The sequence below is a fragment of the Etheostoma spectabile genome, chromosome 1 (assembly GCF_008692095.1).
Source record: "Etheostoma spectabile isolate EspeVRDwgs_2016 chromosome 1, UIUC_Espe_1.0, whole genome shotgun sequence".
Classification (NCBI taxonomy): Eukaryota; Metazoa; Chordata; class Actinopteri; order Perciformes; family Percidae; genus Etheostoma; species Etheostoma spectabile.
Window position 1 is genome coordinate 6,205,029 of NC_045733.1, and position 24,790 is coordinate 6,229,818.

A 24,790-nucleotide genomic window follows, 5' to 3' on the forward strand; every position below is an offset into this window, starting at 1 on the left:
AATGAAAACAACCCTTAAGACCAGACGTCAAGCCAGACATTTTAAAGGTCCCATGGCATGAACATTTCACTTTATGAGGTTTTTTAACATTAATATGTGTCCCCCAGCCTGCCTTTGGTCCTCAGTGGCTAGAAATGGCGTTGGATGTAAACCAAGCCCTGGGTATCCTACTGTGCCTTTGAGAAAATGAAACCTAAGATGGGCCAATCTGGAATCTTGCTCCTTATGAGGTCATAAGGGGCAAGGTTACTTCCCCTTTCTCTGCTTTGCCCACCCAGAAAATTTGGCCCACCCATAAGAAAGAGAGAGACATCATGGATTTCAAATGAGCAAAGTGGCAGTTGGTCAAGGCCACCCCCCCAGCCACCCCCCAGATTCAGTATTATGGGACCACTAAGGCCTATAAAAAAGCATTCAAATACCACCATGTTAAGGTACCTTTACACTATTAATCAAGCCCAACCTACCTATAGAAATTATTTCTTGTATAGCACAGTAACAACACTGGGTGGCACTCCAAACCACTGAACTGCTAATGTCACAACATTTCATGTAGTCGTCATCACTGACTGCCACGAGTAAACGGACCGCAGCACGACATTGACAGGGTAAAAAGGTATTCTTCCGCAGGGTTAAGAGAAAATAAGCCATCTCAAAAAATAATCTCGTCGTGTCATGAAATTTACGGCGTTTGTATACCAAGTGAGATATGCCATAATGCTCAAACTGTTAGCTACGTTACACAAAATTAGTTGGAGTCAATCAGTTTATTAGATCAATTAGATAACGTTAGCTAGCTGGCTTAAGATAACAAGCCGAAGCCCTTTATAGTCAAAGCGAGAACGATGGACGAGAAGAAGCTTACTAGCTAAACAACAACCATACATCTCTCATCATCATGAAGACATAATTCAACGATTACCCATGGTGTCCAGTGAGCACTGGCATATCAGGTGGGAGTCTCTGGCAGAGGCACAGACTGTGAAGAAGTCCCCTACTACAAGCTAACGTTACTGTACGGTGATGATAAACTTCGGCTCTGTGCGCCGCCCGGGAGCCAGTCCGCGCTTCTTTCACGAACCTCTGGCATATGTCAGTGTAACCCTCCGCCTGCGGTAGATGTGCTGAGGCTGGAATAGCCACCATTTTGCATGTCTAGTGTGTTCCTCCCTCCATTGCTAATAGAGACGGTTCCAGTTATTTTCTGGCATCATTACGGCTAGTAAGTATATTCTAAGACTATTATGTCGGCAGTAATATATGAAGATGTCTTTACGTGTGAGTAGTTGTAAGTGGTTTGGTTGTATCTCCGCTGACAACTCTTACTGTGGCGCTGCATAGGAAGTCGCAGCCCTCAGTGCACCGGGGTTGTGCCTGTCAGCAGCTAAGATAGCTAGCATGGTTAGTATAGCCTTATAGCTGCAGCCTTGCTAACTACCTGCTGGGCTAGGGATGTGAAGCTTAATAGCCATTTATTTGGAGTGATTGTCCACAAATCATCGTGACAACACGTAATGTTAACTTTATGTTTTATATCTTCATAGCTAGCTACTTATTGTATGTCATTTAGTTCAGATAACGTAGTATTCGGACAAGGTAGTAGAGAAGCAAATAAGTGTTCAGGTAAATTAGCTAGCTAACGCCATAGAGGACTCAAGGATCCAAATGCTTCAAGAAGGCCTAAAGTGCATCATGTCCTGATCAATCGGCGATCAAATTCAGGTGTCATGCCCAGCCTGTAGTGGCCTTTCGTCTCAGTTCGACAATATTCTCTAATGTTGTTAATATAAACCTCCGTTTGACGAATAATGTCAGCCAAGGTGAAGCTACTGCTGTAGTGTCAACTTAATATGTTGCCTTTCACTGAAAATACTAGTATAGTATTGTACTCGTGTTAGCTAGTTGTTAGCTTGATAACATTACGCATTTGACGTTTGCCTCAAAGCTTTTTAATGGCACCAGACTTTCCTAACATTTAACAAATTGTAAACAACTAAACAATAAGTCAACGTTTCATTTACCTATCCAGGAAGCTAACGATAGCTAGCTTAGCTTGTTAAGGACGTGGACTCCTTTTTGCTCTAGTTTCATAAGTTTGTTACTAGGTGTTGACAACGCCTTTAAAGAAAAAGGTAACAATATTATACACTCCTTTTTAATAATGACTATACATAATCTGAGGGAGACCAGTTTTCACAAAAATAACTTGTGGCTTCACGTAAAGAAGTCAGCTGGAAGTAGGAAGTGATCAAATGAAGTATGACGTACAGGTTGGGTGATACCTGTACTTTTTTGTCACATCCCTTTGTGATAGATTTGAAAGATTTATGAAGTGCTATTCCCAAAAAAACGGTGTGATGGGATGCCGTTGAAAATAACCTATGGTTAAGCAACATCCAGGATTCAACACAATCCAAATTTTTCTGTTTGATGTTAAATAATTAAGTGTAATAACAGAATGACTGCTGCTTGACAGATATGACCTTTTATTTAAACCACTTACCTTTAGCTTGCCAACAGTGCCTTTTTGACTAACTTTGATGGCACCATACCTACTGGAGCATGTGCAATAAGTAGAGCTTTATTTTACTCTAGCAGTTATTAATCAAACAATACAGCATCACATTCATACTTGACATTGCCACTGTGCTTACAAATCAGTTTCACTGTGCATTGAATTAGCTCCTAGGTTTGTCTTAAGGTACTCAAAAAGACTAATGTATGATACCATCAGACAAGTTCTTTGTATTTGTTTTGTTTGAACTTTACCTTTTTTAACTGCATTTCAATGTGTCAGTTTGCTAGATAGCTAATCAGAGTACATCATGAGCTTTGTCACTGTCTGGATAATACATGTGACTTGCACAATAGTTGATTGTTAATCTTACACACTTTTCATTTATTGTTTACTCCGTCTCACTGCCAGCAGACCCACACAGTCAGTGTTGGAGAAAGTACTGTAGGAGAGAAAATTAGTAGTTTTTCAGCCCTAGTGTTTGTTGCTTTGCTTAATTTGCCACCTGACTAGTTTGCAACCTAACAGCCAAATAAATAACATTTGTATAGGTTAACTGAGCCTACATCTTGGAAGTACAAAAATGATGGCTGGGGCAAAGGACATGAATCCTTGTTTGCATACAACTAATTCTTCCTTCGAGCTCCATGATGCATTCAGTTGTTGGTTTGAGATCTGTTGAGCAACTGCAGAGCCCCTATCGGTTCAGCTAAAAAGTTAGGATCAGTTAGCACCAGGATTTGCACATATTCTTCAAGTTAAATCACATAGGCCTACATTTAATAGTGTCTTCAACAGACTGAGAATGTATGTGTAAACTTTGGTAGGAAGTGGAAGGTGGGTATTGTATTTACAAGCTTACTACTTTATTTTGCGTGACTACCCAAAAAAAGTGAAACATTGTTCACAATATTTTGACTATCAAATACATGTGTTATTCTCTACAAAGGTACAGGACCCAACATTTGACTGTGCATGTCAGAATAAGGGAATAAAAACATGTTCCAACTTACACAATACAGATTTCTTATTCATTTTTATTTTTGCATGTTTATCTCTTCTTTGTTGTGCATGTATGTGGAATTATCAATTATGTATTGGTCTGCATAGTGATAACATAAATTGGTAATTTAAGAAGGAATAGAGTAGTCTCTGTTGATGTTATTTAATTTCTAACATCTGAGTGCACAGCTACGGAACAGAGGGATAGTAAAGAAATGAAGTGCAGGCAAAAGTAGCTTGGCAAATTGAGTAGAGAAAATGCTTCTCCCCAGTGTTGGCTCTATCTTTATCTTGCATTCGTCTGATTATCTTTTTGTCTAGTTTAACTGCAACTCTTTCCCAAGGTAGTAGTGGATATCAAATCTGTTATCGTTTTCTAAAAAATCCTCATGGTGTTCAATATTCTAATGTAAAACAATGTTGTAGCTCTTAATGCTTCTATTATGATGTCTCAGACTTCAGGTTGACTGCTCCCTATGGTATAAAGGAGGCGGGCATGCTTTTTGCTTGTTGCTGGTTGTCAGGTGCTGAAAACGAATCTAGGCTGGCTCTCCAACTCTCTAGAGTAAAATCTTGTTGTGAACTCTCATAGTACATGCAAAGTACACCCATAGGAAAGTTGTCAATGATATTGCATAGGGGTGTAAAGAGTCAATAATGCAAATTAATATCTGATTGTATTATCACAGATACGGCTATATCGATAAAGACACCTGCGTTAGTCTATATGGACCTTGATTCGGCCGATGGCCCAGTTCTAACGTTACGAATCGGTTGACTGAAGCTTTGCTGTCAATTCAACGAAGCAGCTGCGTGCGGTGTGCGCAGTGCTAATGAAAGAGACGGGTGTGTGTGCTTATGTGTGACTAAGACAAAAGCCTCACCATTTGTGTGTTGTCAGGGATCAGCTGATCAGTGCGTTTGTTTGGTTTTGCAGAAAAAAACATGCAGACTAGACTTCTAGGTTTCGTTATTGTGTTAGCGGTAAAAGTGGCTGAGAGGAATACATCGTGGATATTGTACAGTGTACATCTATCCATGTGTGGGTTCATAAATGTGTGTATGTATTTTGTGTTAAGTTTATATTGACGTTCATATGTCCTAAGATGTTTAGTGACATTAGCATAAAGTTTGCTAGCCGCATTCTCGCAACAGTAATATTGTGCTTACATGTATTCCCACGTAACACTGTATATAATTATTTTTGGAGTGCTCACAATGACTGTGCAACATGGCCCTATGTTTGAGCTACTGTCTCTAAGATTACAGCAGCAAGGAGGCAGTTTCATTTAACATCCAGCTGATGTGATTTGGATATAAGTGGCTTGCTAATTAAATTGAAGTTATAGTATACTATTAGTATGTCCTAGCTTTGCTATTCCCTGGTCCCTTTTACAAAATATATATTTACTTGAAGGTAGGCAATAGTTCTTATATAGAATTGGCTTATTTTAATTTATAATGGGAAAGGAATTTGTGTTTTAAACAAATATTAACTGTATCTATCAGATTGAATCGTATCGCACTGGCTCTAGTGACTCGTCTGTGTGATCACTACTTCATCTGCAACATGGCTGTACAACAGCGCAGTCCACTTTTTGTCTCTTTAGTAAGGTTGAGTAAGGCTGACCTTGGTAAGTGAACCCTGGGTTGTTGCTGCCAATTTATTAAATGAGCTCCAGACTCCCCGTCCTGTGGTCTTTGTAATGCACATACAATGTGCTCAATCCCTCCTTTTTAAGTTTTGTCTCTAAAAATAAATATACTGTTCCACTTCTCAGAAAAAGTAATGGCATTAACAAGTAATGGCAATTACAGATTATAATAAAATATAATGGGTCTTGATTGTAGAAGAATGTGCCATTTTACTGCAGTTGCAGAAACTTAGTTCAATCAGCTCTTAGCTGAAGCTGGATTTACCTTCTTTAATGTACAGTACACATTTATTTATAAGCGCAGGAACAAGAGAGAAGGAGTCATGATTTATGAAGCCCAACACTAGGTCCATTCAGCTCAGGTAATTTAAATGGTGTTTAGACAGACAGTAAAGCTCTGGCTTTATTAAAATGTGGCCTTGTCTGACCACCTTCCCCATTCCTCTTTGATCACAGTAAATTCTTAGATTCTCTACAAACCACCACCTTTTGCAACAAAGGATGCCCCCATTCACTACATGTCTGGATCCTTGTTTTTCTCAGTCAACTGGCATAGTTACAAAGAATTCCATTTGATCTTGACAGTGTTGGTTAATAAGGAAAGGTATGGTGATTTTCCTCTTTTCCCACTCAGTTAAAAATATTGAAAATCCCACAGTATTCAGAGTAAACAAAAAGTCGGGGGAACCCAATATTACTAAGACAAAATGCATTTAAAAAAAAAAATTAAAGCTCATTATTCACAGTCATCTTAATCTATAAATACTTAGGACATTTTCGGAGTTGATGCCATGACTCATATGGGAGCTGGAGTCGATTTGTCATGAGCATCTCTTCGGCAATTAGCCAGCTAAGGACCTAGTAAGATTTCTATAAGACCTTTGACTGGGCTCTAGTGAGAACAATAGCAGCATAATTTCTTGATAAGACAAATGCTTACAGCATGGTTTTGATGTATAACAACAGTTTCTCAGAGCCACAACACTAAGCTGTCTTTTGGTGTTACACTGCAGTTGAAAGTCATAGGTGGAAAATCAGCAGGCTAATAGAAAGCATCTAATCTCCTCTTTAGAAATGTTTGATGCTGCTTAGCGTGACAGCAATCCAGCCGGAGGAATTACTACAAAACTAATATGAAAATACATTATTAAGGCAAAATCCTCTACCTAGGAAGGGTTTATAAAGTAACTACTTATCAATGCAGTCTCACATTTAAAATAATTACATTGTTCATGAGAAAGGTTGTATATCAGCGTAATTTTTACATCATAAGATCTTTTCAGGATAATTTAGGGTTTTAGGATAGCTGCTGTGCTCTACTCAGTGCCTTTTATGTTTCTGTCCACCAAAAGTCCACTTCAAAACTAGTTAGATGGAGAAAATGGATTTGCTCGGCAAGTAATTACCATAGTTTCTGTTTCTGTAGCAGCCTAATTATGTACTGCATGCTACCAGATAAAAGGCTTCATGAGATGGGAGACACAGTGTACTTTTTCCTAAGTAGTGGGGTCACCATTAATAACTTTCTAGTTGGATTAGAAGTGAAATTGAGAGGTTGAGAACCTGCATGTCAACATCTAGGTACACAGGTAACCAATGGCAACGCTACAGAGGTTGTTCAACAAATCTAAAGAGGACCTAAATAATGCTTCTTCCTGTTTGGCACAGGGAATTTAAATGCATAGATTAATCAAATAAACCACATATTTATAAAGGGCTGTCTCATTGTTCCCCACAGTCTTGCCTTATTTCCTATATTCTTACTAGCGTGGTAGGCTACTTAAGAGTTGCTGATATGCTCCCTTATAGAAAAATGCCTCGCCCTACTCCATTAGAGAGTTTGTTCATTTTAAATTCTGTGAAAAACAAGATATTACTTAAGAATACAACTTGACAACCAAAGCTATAATGAAAAGATAGCTTTGGTTCATGACACCAACTTACCTATGTTGCCTGTTTAAAACAAGTAAGCATAGTGACTGGATTTTTAAATTTGTTTTTTAAATGGTGATTTATTTGTATGTTGGTACATAGACAGTACTTAACACAATTTATTCTCACAACTAAGCATGTGCTTATAAATATTTAAACTTCTTCCTGTGGCTTAAAACCTGTGATATCAGAAACTTTTCCGCGAGGGAATAGAATTTCACCACCACTCACTTTTCCTGCCGCACTTTTAATACTATTTGCCATCTCTAAAAGGAATAGTCATCTGTCAGCCTCCTTAAGCCAAATATTCATATCTTTTGCCAGTGGTGTTTTAGGAGTTGGGTTGTCTCCCATAAATCCCGTAAGACTTTTTAGGTTTAATTTAACTTTTTTAGTTGAAGTATGTTTTACTTGCAAATAAGAAATTCAATTTTTTTGGAAAAATCTCAATTTAATAAAAAAAACTTTATTTATCCTCAATGGGCATTTCCTTGTAAAGGCTGAACACCAGATAATGTGTTTCCATGCACTGCAATGACTTTATAACATTTACATTTAAGTGCAGCTGGTCAGCAAACTAATTTCTCTTACACCTACTACCATATTCTTTAACCAAGGCTATTTTTATTATATTTTCCTCAGAAGTGTAGCTTTTCTGTTTTTTGGTATGGTAGTCTAGTGCCAACCCTAAGGCAATGAGTGCCAATCTGTTTCTTTTCTTAATGTTTTTCAGAGAATGCCAGCTCCGATCAGACTGCGGGAGCTGATCCGGACTATCCGGACAGCACGGACCCAGGCAGAGGAGCGCGAGATGATCCAGAAAGAGTGCGCTGCTATCCGCTCTTCATTTAGAGAGGAAGACAATACATATCGATGCAGAAATGTGGCAAAGCTACTTTATATGCACATGTTGGGCTACCCGGCCCACTTTGGGCAGGTATGTTTGGTGATGGTGGAAAGATGGCTGGAATTGTGCAAAATTAATAGGATAAGCTGTTTTGATTTCTAGTGAATTATTACAAAGCTTACAGTTTTGTGACATGATGACTTGTTTTTCAGCTGGAGTGCCTGAAGCTGATTGCGTCCCAGAAGTTCACCGACAAACGAATAGGTTATTTGGGAGCCATGCTGCTGTTGGACGAGAGGCAGGACGTCCACCTACTAATGACAAATTGCATTAAGAAGTAAGTGGGGGCAAGATCCTCAGTAAATATATTTAATGGTTTGCTTTAAAGATGTTGCTTTTTTGCAATGCACAACAATTAATCTTGTTATTTAAAGGCCGTTTTACAGTTGACGCATCCGAGCTTGCGCGCGCCAACGCAACTTCAAAATGACGTCAATCTCGTTTGCATGCCAGGATTTTTAGTGTGTTCAGAGGGCACGCACCACTCCATCTTTTTTTTTTTTTGTGATGCACAACAATGCGGAAACAGGAAGCCTAACGAGCTTGAGGGTAACCGGATGCCAGGACTCTGAGTAACTGCAAGTCTCTCTTTTGAACTTACTGGGTTAAGATGAGTTGTTTTATGGTGAATAAAAGGCTTGACCAGACAAAGTAGGTCATTGAATCAAATCGAAACATTGGCCATTGACGGCAATGCTGTGGCCAGTTCGGCCATTGTTTATCTTTTTCTTCTTCTGCTAGTCCGTACAAATAGCGAAGTCGGTAGCCTTTGCTCATTAGCGCCATCTCTGTTCAGTCTTCAGAGAAGACTGCAACTAGTCTTCAGTATACGCAGCAGTATAATGGGTTCTGGTGCTAATACAACGTCAGACTGGCTCTTGACAGGCCGGCTACGGCTAGTATACCGCACGTTTAAGTTATGATGTGATGGCAATTTGTATCTATATTTCTGTGTTTCCATGGCTCATTTAATGCTCTTTTCTCAACACAGTGACTTGAATCACAGCACACAATATGTCCAGGGCCTGGCCTTGTGTACTTTGGGCTGCATGGGTTCCTCAGAAATGTGTCGTGATCTGGCTGGGGAGGTCGAGAAGCTGCTCAAAACATCCAACTCCTACTTGAGAAAAAAAGTAAGCCTCATTGTTGGCATATTTACATAAATAAATTACTTAAAGGGTTTTAAATATGTGGTGGACTATTCAAAATGTAGGCCCGTGTGCTGAACAGTTGCACTCAAAAGTGAAATATTGTGTTAAAGGTTGGACCGATTCCTCATTGTATCTTTTTTTTCTAAATATTTTTTGACAGGCAGCGTTGTGTGCAGTTCATGTCATAAGGAAGGTTCCAGAACTTATGGAAATGTTCCTTCCAGCAACAAAAAACCTGCTGAGCGAGAAAAACCATGGTAAGTGTAAACAGTTTGTCGGGATGCAGTTTCTGACTCATGGCGAAGTGTGCCTGTCCTACACATATGCAGACTTTGTCCTATTTCCTGCCACCTAGAGTGCTTTGCTCAGAACAGCTGGGTAGCACATGTCCTTTTTTGTGATGTCCTTTGCAGAGGTGAGTGGAATTAATGAGTTGGTCAAAAACTCTGGGCCCTATGTTTACCCCACTTAGAGGAGAAACAGTATGTCACAGAAAGAGATTTGTTTTTTATTTTTGTTGAAATAACTTGATCTTCTCTAAAATTGTGTTGCAATGCAGTAGTAATTGGTTCAGGTAAAACAATTTGAAAATGCATGCGTGTTTGCTTTTTTTATAGATCATTATTGTCTGTCCCGCAATGTACACTATGGAGTAATGTATACAGTATATATATATATATATATATGTGTATACACTTGCAGATGCAAACTGATAATCAAAAATCAAAAGAAACGTTGGATTAGTAATTATGCATATTTTAACTAGACCACGTACTCTACTTATAAATGCTGTACATTCACTTTTATACAAACTGTCTTACATGCAATAAAATAAATGACAGATTGATTACTTTAAAAGCCAATATGGATTTTAAAGATTATGTTTGTATATAATATGTCCATGACTGTGTTGTGTGGCTTCAATGCTCACCACCACTGCTTTCCTCTGCTGTCACTCAGATGATGATGATGATGATTATTTGACCTTGTAACATTCAGATCAGGTCACTCTGAAATAATTAGCCTGTGTGATAATCTTACAGATTTATGATGCTGTCACCTGAAGTTCCCTGCAGTTAATCATATGCATGCTTGTACATCATATTTTTGACATGTGACTTTGGCTTCTGTGAGATCGGTCAGCCTAGGTATTGATATGTGTTTTGTAATTTGCGTGAAACACCTTTTGATAGCAGCATGGCCGATTACCCCTTGTCTGTGATTTGGTACATGCAGTACATAGATGTTGTGGTTTTGGTTTGGTTTTGTTTCACATAGAGAAAAATTCAAGGGTACCAGAAGGCATCACTACTAGCCCTTATTAATCACATGTGTCTGGGGTGGGAACAAGAAACTAAATACAGGAAAAAGGTCCTGTGTTCTGTACTATTGCATATTTCTTGTATCTCCATGGTCCAGCTCATTTCATTTAAATCATTTTTTGTTTTGCGAGCAACATCACTACGTCAGCTCTGCTGACCAAGACTTTGCTCTGCCTGCGTCTGTCTTCCAATTTTAGCCACTGCTGGTTTGACCACGGAAATGCGAGTGGTAACAAGCTTGACCACAGTCTATTTCTGAGTGAGAAACCTTGTTCTGCTGCATCATAGATTGCAATGCACTTCTGACTACAGGAGCTATTAAACACAGACTTTTAGCGTACACATACAGTAGTTGGGGCGGTTCAAGGTCACATTACATTCTCTCCACAAACAAACCGCTCCAGAGTTGGTTTGAAAGTGTATCTGGACCACCTCTTCAAGAAGGTCACGGTACGCTTATTTTGTACACTTTTGGTGCACATCTGAGTGTGCTTGCTGTATTCACACCTGCCCAAACAAACTGCACCAAGGGGAAAAACAAACTTGTGCGATTCAATTGAACTAAATGAGGCAGGTGTGAAAACCCCCTAAAACAAAACAGTGGCACCCACCAACATAGTCCTTGTTTTAGGTCTAATTGGTCAGTAACAATTGAGTGATGTAGAAAACAAAACTAGATGAACTCAAGTATTCATTTTACCTTTACTTTGTGTTTTCCCCCAGGTGTTCTCCATACATCAGTTGTCCTCCTCACTGAGATGTGTGAAAGAAGTCCCGACATGCTGGCCCACTTCAGGAAGGTACAAACAGATAATTGTAACCAAAGGACTTTACAGTAGTTATTTATGCATTTGTGTTAAAGGTCCCATAGCATGACAATTTCACTTTGAGTTTTTTAACATTTAATATAAGTTCCCCCAGCCTGCCTATGGTCCCACAGTGGCTAGAAATGGCGATAGGTGTAAACGAGCCCTGGGGATCCTGCTCTGCCTTTTGAGAAAATGAAAGCTCAGGTGGGCCGATCTGGAATCTTGCCCCTTATGAGGTCATAAGGTTACCTCCCCTTTTCTGTGCTTTCTCCCCCCCCCAAAAAAAAAAAAAAAAGAAAGCTACAAGACTCAGAAATGGCACGTCCTAAGGAAAGCTCATTGTGGGACTGGTTCTAGTGGCTGTTAGTCTGCACCAAGTCTGAATGACTTCAGATACAGTATTACGGGACCACTAAAGCCTATAGAAAAGCATCCAAAAAGCACCATGTCATGGGACCTTTAAGCTCATATCACACTTCATTCTCTTTGCGTACACATTTCATTTTTAGTATAGCTAAGTTTAGACAAACATGTTAAACTGGATTGCGCTACAGGTTTCCTCTACATTCAAAGTATGTCTTAATCTCTTATCTCCTACCACTGTCTTTTCCTCTTGTATTTCAACTGCTGCTGTACCTCTCCTTCTCTAGGTGTAAAACTGTACCAGAAGCACCACCCCTCATACTCATGATCTAAATATTATTTTAAGCTCTCTGAATGTGAATGATTTCCAGTTTCCCCCCCCTAACATCTACCTCATATTTTTTCTGTCATTTGTCTTGGTTACAATTCCTGCATTGTGTTAGAATGAGAAGGTAAGAGTACATTCTGATCTCATAGCTGGTGCATGCTGTAAATAGTAATCACTTCTTACACTCACCTCAGACGTAACCAAATTTTTGTTGAGTAATGTCATGTTGTGTTTTAATTTATAATTTTAATTTCCTTATCTTGTACAGTGATCATTACCAGTGTTTTGAATTTTATATAATAACCAAATGGTCCATTTGTCAGATACATTTCTCACTACGTTTGAGTGTTGTTTTTGCTTAATATGCAACTCATTTGATCACTATTTAAAAGCAGTTGGGTGGGTGTGTTTTCACATGATTGCCACAGGTGTTGTCACCAGGAACAGATGATTTCCACTGTATCTGTGTCACTGTTAGAGGGTAGCTTATTTGTTATGTTACTGTCTTAGGTCCCCACTCTGGTATTGTGGGTTGCTTGTTTGTCCTCATACCCACAGTAGAGAAGATTTATATTAATTTAATCTCTGTGCGTCCTGTAAAGTAATCTGGTCTGTAACGTGTTCAGTCTGGTGTAATGGAAAGACCGGAAGCAAAACGTAACAAAATTAAAAGTGAAATTAGTACGCCTTCAAACATCTGCTGCATATCTGCTAGTGACCAACATAGAACTTTCCAGAACTGGGCTAGCAGTTTCTTTGCAGCACTCTTTTTGTTATTTAGGCTTAATGCATTCTACACTTTTCTTTGTCCTGGATGCAAATAGATGAAAATGATGCCTAATTTTCTAATTTAATGCTGGATAAGACCTCAAACTGTTTTGCAAAGTGTTGGGTGTTTCTCTAAGGTTACAGTTTGATAACCAGTTTTAAAAGAGAGATCAAAATTACACTGATTAATTTTTTTTTTTATTGTGATAAGAGATGTTTCCAATCTTAATAAAAGTCCATTTTTGTTGGCATTGAAGCCAAATGTCCTAACCTAATATTTTTGTAAGATCAATGTTTTGATTTCACAATTTCAAAAATTTGGCAATTCAATCACCTAACTTTTAACCACATTACTCTACCTAAATAAGCAAAAATCCCAACCTGCCGACTGCCATTGTAAATGAGAAAGTAATAACTTTAAAAGTTAATGAAGAACAATGTTACACAAATGTTGAAGAGGAAAAGTAGAAAATATGAGAGAACTACACAAAGTACTGTGACACCTCTCCTTTTCTGTTCTGTTGTTGGTCTTTTTGTAGCTGGTTCCACAGTTGGTGAGAATCCTGAAGAACCTAATCATGTCTGGATACTCTCCTGAACATGATGTGTCTGGCATAAGTGACCCTTTCCTGCAGGTAAACGTCCTTTTTTGACGCAAGTACCCTCTATTGTAAGTGCAAATTTTGGTTTCGCTTGATTTTTGTGCTGTGCCGTACCAACTGCAGCCATGATTAAAACTTGTGATGTTGGCACAGCATCAATGGCATGTCATCAGAGCAGAAATATCAAAAGAAATGAAAGGCAAATTTAAAGGTGTTGTCAATAAAAAAATAAAAAAAAAAATGGTGGAGTTAACAGTTAGATTATAGACAATTGATGTATTAAATGACACATCTACAGGTAAAACAGGCTTAAGTTGTACCATTGAAAAAGGACCAAAATGACAACAGACCGGCAGCAGGCAAAGAGTAGGGCAAGACATACCAGAATTTACCTGGGGGGGTCAATAAACTCCATCACACTTGTCAAGTCAACTGACGGGACTGCACTGTTTCTTTCATTCCTAGGTGCGGATATTGAGACTACTGCGAATTTTAGGCAAGAGTGATGACGACTCCAGTGAAGCAATGAATGACATTCTTGCACAGGTTAGAATTAAACTTAATCTTTGTTTTTGGCCAAAAGCTTCTTTGCATGAGTGTTATTTTCAAACAAATAAATTGTATTTGTGCTTACAGGTTGCAACGAACACAGAGACGAGTAAAAATGTAGGCAATGCAATTCTCTACGAGACTGTGCTGACTATAATGGACATCAAGTCTGAAAGTGGACTGAGGGTGAGTTAATTTAACACAAAGAAATCATTTGGTCTGATTAATTTTCTTTTCTTTTTCTTGCCTAAATTCCTTCTAACTTACAGGTCTTGGCCATTAACATACTCGGTCGCTTCCTTCTTAACAATGACAAAAATATAAGGTAATTATTTGCTTACAGTACTTGACCTTTTACACGTTTTTTATTAATTCCTGATGGTAACATTAATTAAACTCACAACTCCAGATACGTGGCATTGACATCTCTACTAAAGACGGTACAGACGGACCACAATGCAGTGCAGAGGCATCGGAGCACCATTGTGGATTGTTTAAAAGACCTGGATGTGTCCATTAAGAGGTGATTCACAAGTGCACACATTACTTAAACTTTCTTAAATGTCCTTAATATTTAGCCGAATTGTTTCTGACTTGTCCACATCTACTTTTCATTGTTGTGTAGACGTGCGATGGAACTGAGTTTTGCCCTGGTGAACGGAAACAACATCAGAGGCATGATGAAAGAGCTGCTCTACTTCCTGGACTCTTGTGACCCGGAATTCAAAGCAGACTGTGCATCAGGAGTCTTTCTTGCTGCAGAGAAGTAAGGCACTAACACATAGACTTCATTACACATTGCACATGTGCTCAGCTGCTTTGTAATAATTTGATAAACAACCTGTGTGACCTTGTCGTGTGCAAGACTCTAAAATACTTTTTCAGCTTTTCATTTTTCTTTCTTACCACAAAAGACCAGACGTCTATGTTGCAAGAACCTGTTAAAATTATTTGTCTGTGTGAATTATTTACATGTAGACTTAATTTCAGTTTGTGAAGAGGGAATATATGCCCCTGTAGTGTTACAGGGAACAGTATACAACATACTTTGACATGCATCAAGCAAAGTTATTGTTTGTGGTACCACAGTGGACGGTATGGCGAACATTGAAATGCTGAATGATGATAAAATGAGTGATCCATCGTCTGACAGACCATGTTGATACCATTTATTTTCTGACAGCTTTTGTCTCCCGGCTGCAAAATGTTCAAATAACTTACCCTGATTTTCCACTGGATGCGCTCCGTCTGCGCCACGGTTTTGTTCCTGCCTGACTTGCAGATTTTATAGTTTCTACAAGGACTTCAAAGAACAATCACGTGTTTATTAGCTAGTATCTACCGTCCATTTAAAGCACTCCATTCCAATTAAACTCACTGCTTTCTCTTTTCTGTCGTTCTCTTTATGAAAAAAGATTTGTGATGTCTTATGTTTTTCCTCCAAGATGAATCTTTTGTCGCCCATGGTGTTGTAGAGGAGACGTACATATTCGGGGTGTCTTTTGGTAAAATGACTGGATGCTTTCGCTGTTTCATTTCCTGTCCGGCTGTTGTAATGCCCTGCGGCTTGCATGAAAATAGACCGGGCGCGGAGAGCTGCTTCCATCACGCTTCTAGCCGCGCCACATCGTGACTGGTGGAATATAAAGCATTGACTTAAATGGCCACAGTTTGTCCTTGGGGTCCCAGTGGAAAATTGGGGTTAGCATGTTAATGATCCTTCTTCAGTCCACTGCTGGCTCTAATCAATGTATCGTGTTACAGGTATGCCCCGTCGAAAAGATGGCACATAGACACCATTATGAGAGTCCTGACAACTGTACGTATAAAACAAAAACACCCCAGTGCCTCTAATGCCTTTTGCTTGTTGGTTGTAAATAATTCTTAGTGTGCGTCATCATAATAATAATAATAATAATAATAATGATGATAATACAAGTATTACCTTGATAGCCTCTGATGATCTAATAAAATCTGGTAATAAACCTTCGCAGCCAACGCTGCTTTAGTTTGACTGATGAATTAGCATTTCTCATTGACATCTCTGCTCCTCCTTACAGGCAGGGAGCTATGTGCGAGACGATTCTGTTCCCAACCTCATCCAGCTCATCACCAACAGTGTGGAGATGCATGCCTACACAGTACAGAGACTATACAAAGCACTCCTGGATGACATCTCACAGGTCAGAGCAGTTCTGGTTTGGGTCATGACTAGATTTGGGATATCTCTGTCTTTGAACAATACAGTCATACTAGCTCAAGCGTTGCTCAGAGTGGACTTGTGTCTCTATGTGTTCTGTAGCAACCTCTAGTGCAGGTGGCGTCTTGGTGCATAGGAGAGTACGGGGACCTGCTAGTATCAGGACAGTGTGAGGAAGAGGAGCCCATCCAGGTACACCAGGGAGAATCTAAGCCAAACACCACAAATACACATGGACACAAACGCACAAATTGAAGACCACACTTTGCACAAACCTCAAACCTGAGAGAAACAGTAGGTCATCAGTTTTTATTTCTACCTTCTGATCTAAGGTGAGTGAGGATGAAGTTCTAGACGTGCTGGAAGGCCTCCTGGTGTCCAACCTGTCCGCACCTGTGACCCGGGGTTATTCCCTTACTGCCATCATGAAGCTGTCTACTCGGTTCAGCAGTGTTAAGTTAGTAGTGGCCTTTTAGACCATCCTATACTTTCAAAGCTTTGCAAACATTTGGGTCCCTTGGTGGAAAAAGTTTACTAGCATTTACCAGTGGTACTTCCTCCCCCTTTTCTAACCTGCAACATTTGCAAATTTTGTTTTAGCCGAATCAAGAAGGTGGTTTCGATTTATGGCAGTAGCATTGATGTGGAGCTTCAGCAGAGAGCTGTGGAGTACAATGCGCTTTTCAAGAAATACGACCACATGAGGTGACCACATAACACTCTACAAAAAAAATTACAATCACATTATTCAAGTCATATTGTACCAGTTGGTAGATAAAAACATTTCCTCCAGTGGTTGAATTTGGTGCCTTTTTTTTTGTCTCCCTCCTCATTTCTTGCTTGTTCCCGGACTTTAGGCCAGCTCTCCTAGAGCGAATGCCCATTATGGAGAAAAGTGCTTCTAATGGCCCAACGGAGATTGTACAGACAAATGGGGAGACAGAGCCCTCTGTTGTGGAACCAAAACATCTACCACCTGTCACCCAGCCAGTTAACCAGGTGAGGACAGTTTTAATTACATTATTGTGAAGAAATTAAAGACCATACCAGGGATAGATGCTATTATTTAGAACTGGCTACATGGGCCACAAAGCCCCTAATTTTTATGTCCAAAGTACATTTTGGAGTGCCCACATGTAATATAAAAACAATACAGAAACACAGCCTTCCTTAACTTCAACACTTCAATAAATGGACATACTAACAGAATAAAATATGTAATTGTTCATTAAAATTGAATATATATTGTCTCAATCTCTTACTTCAGTCTATCTTTTTTCGACTTCCTCGTATCTTTGCCTCATACAAGGTCTCCCGCCCTCCTTACACTTTGTTCTGTATTTTCTTTTTTGTGTTTTTTTTCTACGTTTGAAATAACAATTATTTTTTAAGGTGATTAAACTTTCACAAAAAGGGGAGTATTTTACATTGTCATATCTAACTCTCATTGAGGTAAAGATTGAGTGATGAGCTAACCAGAAAAAGAGAAGCTCACAACACTCAAAAACACACAAGCACTAGTTTGTTTTGACGTGGTAAAAAGTTATATATTTTAGGGCTGCACAATTAATCAAATTTTAATCACAATCTCGATTTTGGCTTCCCACGATCAAATTTGCGTGATCAAGCAATATTTTAAATGCGTCATTCCGTTCATAGAAGGCCCCGAGTTTTTTTGCAGAGCCAGTCTACCGCTCCGTAAACCACTGTCTGATCATGTGCCAGTCAGAGTTGTTCCCTGCTCAGCTTAGTTTCTAGATGTAGACCGTCACAGAGGACAGAGTAACTTAAGGAAAATATATACAGATAGCAGTCGGTTATACGTCGGTCACAGGGTTTACCAGTTTACTAGTAATGCGACATTTTTGTCCCGTCTGTGTTGTTTTTCAGACAACAGCAGTGACCAGTGCTAGTTAGCGTCTGTTTGCTCACTGGGCTCTAGAGTGCAACTAACATTTTTCCTTGGTCGCACCGGGGCACCTAATGTCCTTGCATCCGCCGCCTCTCCACAAACGAAGCAAATCGATATGGTTTAATGTTGCGCTACATGACACATTTATTCTGTAAAGCCGTGCCTGTGTTTGGATCTCTTCTCTTACTCTCTGCGCAGCCCCGCCCCCACGGCTCCCAGCAACATAAACAGAGCGGCGACACCGTCCACGCTTCTGACATTTGTCCACAGTTTTAAGTAATATTAACACCGCTGTATATTGTTAAGCATTAGAGACAAACCTGTATTTGTGCCAGTGTTTCCGCTAGTAACTCTCTGCTATTGTGGCTATCGCGGCCGCCACGGCGAAAAACACAGAAGAAGTTATTGAATGCAACTAACTTCAGTTCGTAGAGGAATAGCGTGAGACGGAGCCTGCTGGAACCATTAAATCATGCAGCCCTTACTTCAACATAAGAAGAATGTTGCATACTATGGATGTGAAAGCAGTTATAAATAGCCTATGTGACAATAAAATGTGTTTTGGTTAAATTCAACAAATAATCGTGATAATTAATCGTGATCACAAAATTGATCAAAATAATCATGATTATCATTTTGGCCATAATCATGCAGCCCTAATGTATTTGATCAGCAACTGTGTATTTAAACTCAAAATTAGTTGTATTAATTTATGTATTATGTATTAATTATCACGCAGTTTGCTTATGGCCAGTCAAAGCCGTCTTTGTGTATTTTTTCTTCCCATAAAAGCAGTAAAATGTCTGGAAAATGTAAAATGCTAATAAAGTAGCGAATGCACAGGCAATAATTTATATATTATTAAATGAATACATAGATATTCCAGGTATTTTATCATGTTTACATTTTGTCCTCGTTCCCCAGGCTAATGATTTGTTAGACCTGCTGGGTGGTAATGATGTGGTACCAGTAATCCAGACCACGATGCCCACCAAGCCTGCCTCAGCTGGAGGAGAGCTGCTTGATCTGCTGGGTGACCTCTCGCTAAGTGGTAGGATGTTCTCCTTAAAGCTCTCTATTACCCCTTTTAAAGCAAAGAAAGGACCTGATATAAACTTGTGTTTGCCACCAGTGTGAATGTGATGTCCAACCTGTGCCTGCTCTTGTTCAGCAATAACATACTGCTGGCACTGTCCTGTGTTGGCATTAAAAAGTGAACAGAAACCCTTGTGTTGCCGTCCCCTATTTCCAGGCGGCCCAGCCCCTGCTTCCTCTGTGCCCACGTCTCAACCCTCTTTCCTCATGGATGGCCTCTCCTCGCAGCCCCTGTTTAATGACATTGCAGCTGCAGGTGAGAGTCTGTTGATCCCCTTGAACATCTGCTCCCAACTATATAGTAATTTGTGATATTGTCCTTATGTATTGAATCACTTGGTCATTGTATTTTGATTACCATGACCCATTCTATGAAATGTTAGTTATCATATTTTTAAATCTTTTTATGGTCTGCTCCTCTGAAATCTCTTTATAGCTATTCCTCCTATGACGGCATACAACAAAAATGGTCTGAAAATAGACTTCACATTTGAGAGAGCTAATCCCAATCCGAACATCGCCGTCATCACTATCCATGCTTCCAACTCAACAGAGGCAGATATGACAGACTTTGTTTTTCAGGCTGCTGTACCAAAGGTAAGCAAGCAATATCTGACAATCAAATTTAAGTGGCTGAATTTCAATATGTCCTAATCATGCATAATAGTGTTCATTACTAATAGGTTTTCTGTGTTGTATTACAATGTGAATGTCCTACAGTTTTGCACTGCAGATTTAATAACGTGCCGTGCCACTGATGTGTACATCATGTGTGCAGAACCTACATGAACCTGGAAACACAGCTAACTTTTAAACCAGTCAGTACTAGTGGAAATTAATAATTTAAGTAATATCTGGTTCATGTCTTTGATATGCTAATTTCTATAGTCTACATTAGCTCTAACTATTTCTGTTAATTCTAATTTATTTATTTTTTTGCTGTTTTTAAATCTACTGTGGAAGAGATACTGTAAAAGCCACCACTTTTCAGCTCATGTTTTTTTTTTATGCGTGTTATTTCAAAGGTTGGGCTCAATTACTCAAAAATAAAGTGTTTATCTATACTAATAGCTACAGAGTTTAAAAGCAATTTGCTATTTTACTGGGAAATGTTGCCAAGCGCAAGTCTACTCGGCTGTTTTCTCTATTCTTGAATGTACATGTGATTATGTTGGTTTAAACAGGATATAGGAAATCACAAACCATTTAAAAAAATTACCTTTTTTAGCGTGTTTTTAAGTAACTAGCGTTGAATATCTTAATTAGCTTTTAGCTTATACAGGTCTCCAGTATTAACCGGGCACCCCAAAGATACAGTTGTCTGAGCTCACTGCATCATTGTCAATGACGCCATCCCAAGTTTGTTTGGCCGGAAATAAAATAAGCTAAAGCTTTAATAGACATGTTTGTCAGGGCAATCTGGCGGCCAATATTGATTGGGCAACAATAACCGTTTGATTGACGTTTAGTTTTCTTCGTCACTTATTTTACACATTATCTGATCACAAAATTTAAAAAAAACTACAGTTGAGTCATTTGAACTGAAGATTCATCAGTTGTGGTCAGTGTATCATCAAAGTGAGTGTCCCTATTTTTGTGCTGCTGTAATGACCCCATTTCTTAATGAGTACAGGGTTTTCAGCACCTGAGCTGTTTGGGCAGCATCTAAGCCGAACTAACCTCTTCTCAGATGTAATGACTGTAGTTGGTCCACAGTGAACTTCTTTTCCAAGTTTTGTCTTTATCTTTTTGAGTGTTCTTTATGTACATTCTGCTATATCTTTTCCAATGTTTAATTCACAGATATGGTAAATTAATAGTTCAAAACGATTTGAAAAATAGATGCAAACAGACTACAAAGAGACACCAAATGACCACAGAGACAAAAAACAACAACAAATGACCAAAAAGAGACACAACACGATTACAAAGGGAAGCAAAAACCCACATAGAGACTAAATGTGTGGGCAACTTGAATTTTTTAAATTGAAAAACATAACATTTTCTTGGAGGAACCCAAAACCCCACACCAGATTCGAGCACCTAAATCTTCCACAAACTGAGTACCATCAAATTTTCATCTAACATAGTGTCCCCTTTGTGTTTGTCAGACATTCCAGCTGCAGCTCCTCTCCCCTAGCAGTAATGTTGTCCCAGCACTCAACCAGGGAACTGTCACACAGGTCATCAGAGTCCTCAACCCACAGAAGGTGAGTTTGCCTTTTGAGTCGGAAAAATTGTCTGATTTGTATTATTTTGTCCTTTTGAAGCACACAGCCTACATTTAAGACCTGTGCAGTCTCAAATGATTTGCAAGAATTTCCTCTTTTATAAACATGATCATTGCAAAATTTTCAGCAACAGCTACGAATGAGGATCAAGCTGACGTACACCCTCAAAGGCTCGCCTGTGCAAGACCTGGCTGAGGTTAATAACTTCCCCCCTCAGTCCTGGCAGTGATGAGCTGCTTCTGTTGCTCTTAAAAGCCCCCCCCCCCACACCAAGGGAACTATGAAAACGATTTTCCTTTCACCTCCCTCCTTTCTTCCGACGGATCCCCCTGTGACGTCACTGCAGCCCGCTGCCCTCGAGTTGCATGGAAAGCAGCAGAGCATCTAACACAGGAGAAAAATACAGATGTTACGAAGACCCTATTGACTATTGACATCACCAGAATAATTGGGAAAACATATCAATCAATGAACTTCCTCTTTTCTTTCTGAATTGGTTTCCATTATGTCTTTTGTGTAGTAGTACTATTTTCCACATACACCCAGCACCATTACCACCCACAAAAGCACATAGGCACACCATTTACAGTGGCACACTTACCCTCTCAAGTCATGGTAGAGAAAAAGTGTTGCCCACTATGAGCACTGCAGTAACCATAGTTTTATTCTGATTTGTAATGAAGCTAAAATGCAGTTGAAACACTTGCTCCATCGATATTTATGATTGGCTTTGCATTCAGATTTTTTTAATATGAACCTTTGTTTGATGGCAGCAGAAAAAAAGCTTTGAAAGGTCTAGTTAGTGCAGTTATAAACTTGGATACCTCCTTATTTGACTCTGCATAATATATGTTATGATTTGTCAGAAAGTTGTTCATTTTGAATTACATTAATTACCTTAAAGCATGTTTGAGCATTGATAGGATCACAATCACACCCCGACTCAAGCTCGGAGGGGAATTTCTGCTTCTGGTAGTATGCCCAGTTTGATCGCCTGTGGCTACTTTAGAGATTTCCCACACAGCTCTCCTAAAATCATGTCCTCTGTAGTTGTTAGATCTGTATAATAAATTCTACAGTTAATTGCTTTGCATAGTTTGAATAGGTTCATTCATTAGGATGGATATAATCCAGGCCTGGAAGTTATCTGAAGATAAGCTGATTACATTTGTGTTGGAGATCTGCGTTTAAACCTTTCCTGCATCTGTGTCTTCACAGTCGAGCTAGCAATTTAAAATACATTTCAGATTTATTTAACCTGGTTGAACTTAGTCACCATGCACATACATGTAAATGACGCTTGTTATGAATGTAGTTACATGCACTGAATGCTTTCCCCCCTCAAGTCTCTTTCTCATAGCTGTCTTCTTTGATGGGGATGCTCATCTTATTGGCACTATTTTTGTGAAAGTATGTTTTATTTCTGCAGTAATTTGACTTAATTATTTATGCCTGATATCAAAGTGATGTGCCTTTCTGACTTGGCTAGATAAAAGCCCCTGAACTATTGAGTTCTGTATGAGCTTCGTTTCTAAGTCTGCTTGTGTGATGATCGTGTTTTCAATAAGAGGGAAATGGCCTTGATCGATTTGAATTGGTATATCACTTCATTTATTAAGTTAAACTTTTCACTTCTATATCTTATAGGTTAATAATCAGTCACGCACTAATACCGGCCTGCCTGGATGTCCACAGCAATGTCTTTTTGTCTTGACAAAAACATAAATTATAGCTACACGATACCAATACTTTCTTTCCCTATATACTGTGTGGCAGACTTTCCAGTAAAAATACCGGTTGGATGTTATCAATAAATCTTAAAACAACAAATCTCAAAGGTTATGGCAGCTAATAGATACTCCATAGGAATACATCAAGGTACAAGTGTTTAAAAAGTATACATGTTCCCCCCCCCCCCCCCCCCCCCCCCCCCCCCCCCGTCAACAAAGTGTGAGTTTGGATCACTTAGTGTTGCTTGCTGTTAGTATGGTTTCATGGCTCTCGTCTTCTCTAAATCAGAATTCTGACCATGCTGTCGGGAATAGTAACCTTAATACCTCACAATGTTCTCTCTTTCTGTTAACGTTCAGTTGCGGTAGATTGACAAATTTGTTTAGTCATGAATTGCAATCAAGGGAGCATCTGCATAAGAAAACCTAATGGTAGTTTGTACATGTCATTACTTAACAAGCTTAGCAGTTGTGCGATGCTGTGTTGAGATCCTCAGATGTTTGATCAGGCTGTATACTTCTTTTCACTATCTTCTAACTTCTGTGACCAAATCAGAGACTATTAGCTTTGGAAATATTTTTGAGCTATGTTATGTGTATATGGAGAAAATTATTTCAGTTTAACTTTTTTTCTGTTCTTGACAAATGCTATATTGGCTTTTTTTCTGTACATATTGAGGGCTTTTACAATTTTGTCTCTTGTACTATCTTTCATCATTTTTTTAGATACCATTTTCTAAAAAAATCCTATTATTCACCATGTGTGTTGTCTAAATAGATCGAGTCAACATCAGTCTATGAAGACCCCTGTATGATCGCTCATTCATTGTTAAAGATATATGATCTGCTGCCTGTACATTGTATATAGTTGTAAAACAAACAAAAGCTGATCAAATTAAATAATACCACATGGAGATAAAAGATTAGCTAGGAAGTATAATTGTATGCATATATGTACAAAAAGAACCTTTAAAAGGATGCAATTGAGCTGCATTTGATTTACTATTCTTCATGATCATCTTTACTTCTTTTAAAAATATGGTAGGCTACTTGTCGGGGTTCCTCATGATGTCGAAATAAGGGTTGGATCCATCTTAACAGATGTCTAATTGATGTACTGTACTACTGAGAAATCTAAGCACAGTGCTGCACAGCAGCAGAAGTGGCACCTTGCTTCATCTGCTTCTCCGCCCCTCAAACGCCTCATGTATCCATGCCCTCCTTCGAAGAGGAGCAGGCTTCTTGCCACGATGTAACTCTGGCCTCGTGTTGTTTAGTGTTCTGCACTCTTGACAATTTGATCTATTAAACTCCCTTCAACCTACACTTTGCTTTGTGAAATGATGCCTAAGGGTCTTGACACGTTAACTTTCATCGTTGCCTGGTTACCTTTTTGTCTGTCATGTAGCACCTTCTTAAAAGCATGTCTCAACAAAGCAAGTCCACTACTTGTGCCACATTAGGAGATTTTGAACTTCACTGTGATTTTATTTTTCCCAGTATGGTCCGTAGGTTTTAAATTAGAATAGAGTTCTAAGAGGACAAGAGCTGATAGAAGTTTTAATATGGGCTAAGTGGTTCCAGATATGTATGTTGGAGCAGCTGTGTCCTTTTCTTTGTTCTGAACAGTACAGGGCTTCTTTTCTCGGCTTCTTCTTATCGCTGATGTTATTTGCTTCTGCGTGGCACATCTTTCAGTTTCTCTCTGTAGTCACAAAT

At 39.1% G+C, this 24,790-nt stretch overlaps 1 protein-coding gene across 5 annotated transcripts; it reads left to right on the forward strand.

Annotated features, from left to right (window-relative positions):
• The first annotated feature begins 932 nt into the window (after nucleotides 1–932).
• ap1g1 (adaptor related protein complex 1 subunit gamma 1) lies at nucleotides 933–22,852 on the forward strand. 5 transcript variants are annotated; one of them, XM_032519239.1, is made up of 24 exons: nucleotides 933–1,222; nucleotides 7,838–8,041; nucleotides 8,164–8,288; nucleotides 9,003–9,144; nucleotides 9,323–9,419; nucleotides 11,208–11,284; nucleotides 12,100–12,108; nucleotides 13,292–13,387; nucleotides 13,820–13,900; nucleotides 13,991–14,089; nucleotides 14,173–14,228; nucleotides 14,313–14,426; nucleotides 14,529–14,669; nucleotides 15,668–15,722; nucleotides 15,964–16,086; nucleotides 16,206–16,295; nucleotides 16,436–16,560; nucleotides 16,704–16,808; nucleotides 16,961–17,102; nucleotides 18,940–19,066; nucleotides 19,268–19,366; nucleotides 19,547–19,707; nucleotides 21,222–21,320; nucleotides 21,475–22,852. In XM_032519239.1, exons 2-24 carry the CDS (start codon nucleotides 7,841–7,843, stop codon nucleotides 21,568–21,570), a joined length of 2,460 nt encoding a protein of 819 aa, XP_032375130.1. In that variant the 5' UTR covers nucleotides 933–1,222; nucleotides 7,838–7,840; the 3' UTR covers nucleotides 21,571–22,852. The 5 variants fall into 5 exon arrangements, with proteins under 5 accessions (XP_032375130.1, XP_032375146.1, XP_032375125.1 ...); XM_032519234.1 differs by having other exon boundaries at nucleotides 935–1,222; nucleotides 21,469–22,852; XM_032519255.1 differs by lacking the exon at nucleotides 19,268–19,366 and having other exon boundaries at nucleotides 934–1,222; nucleotides 21,469–22,852.
• Nucleotides 22,853–24,790: the final 1,938 nt, after the last annotated feature.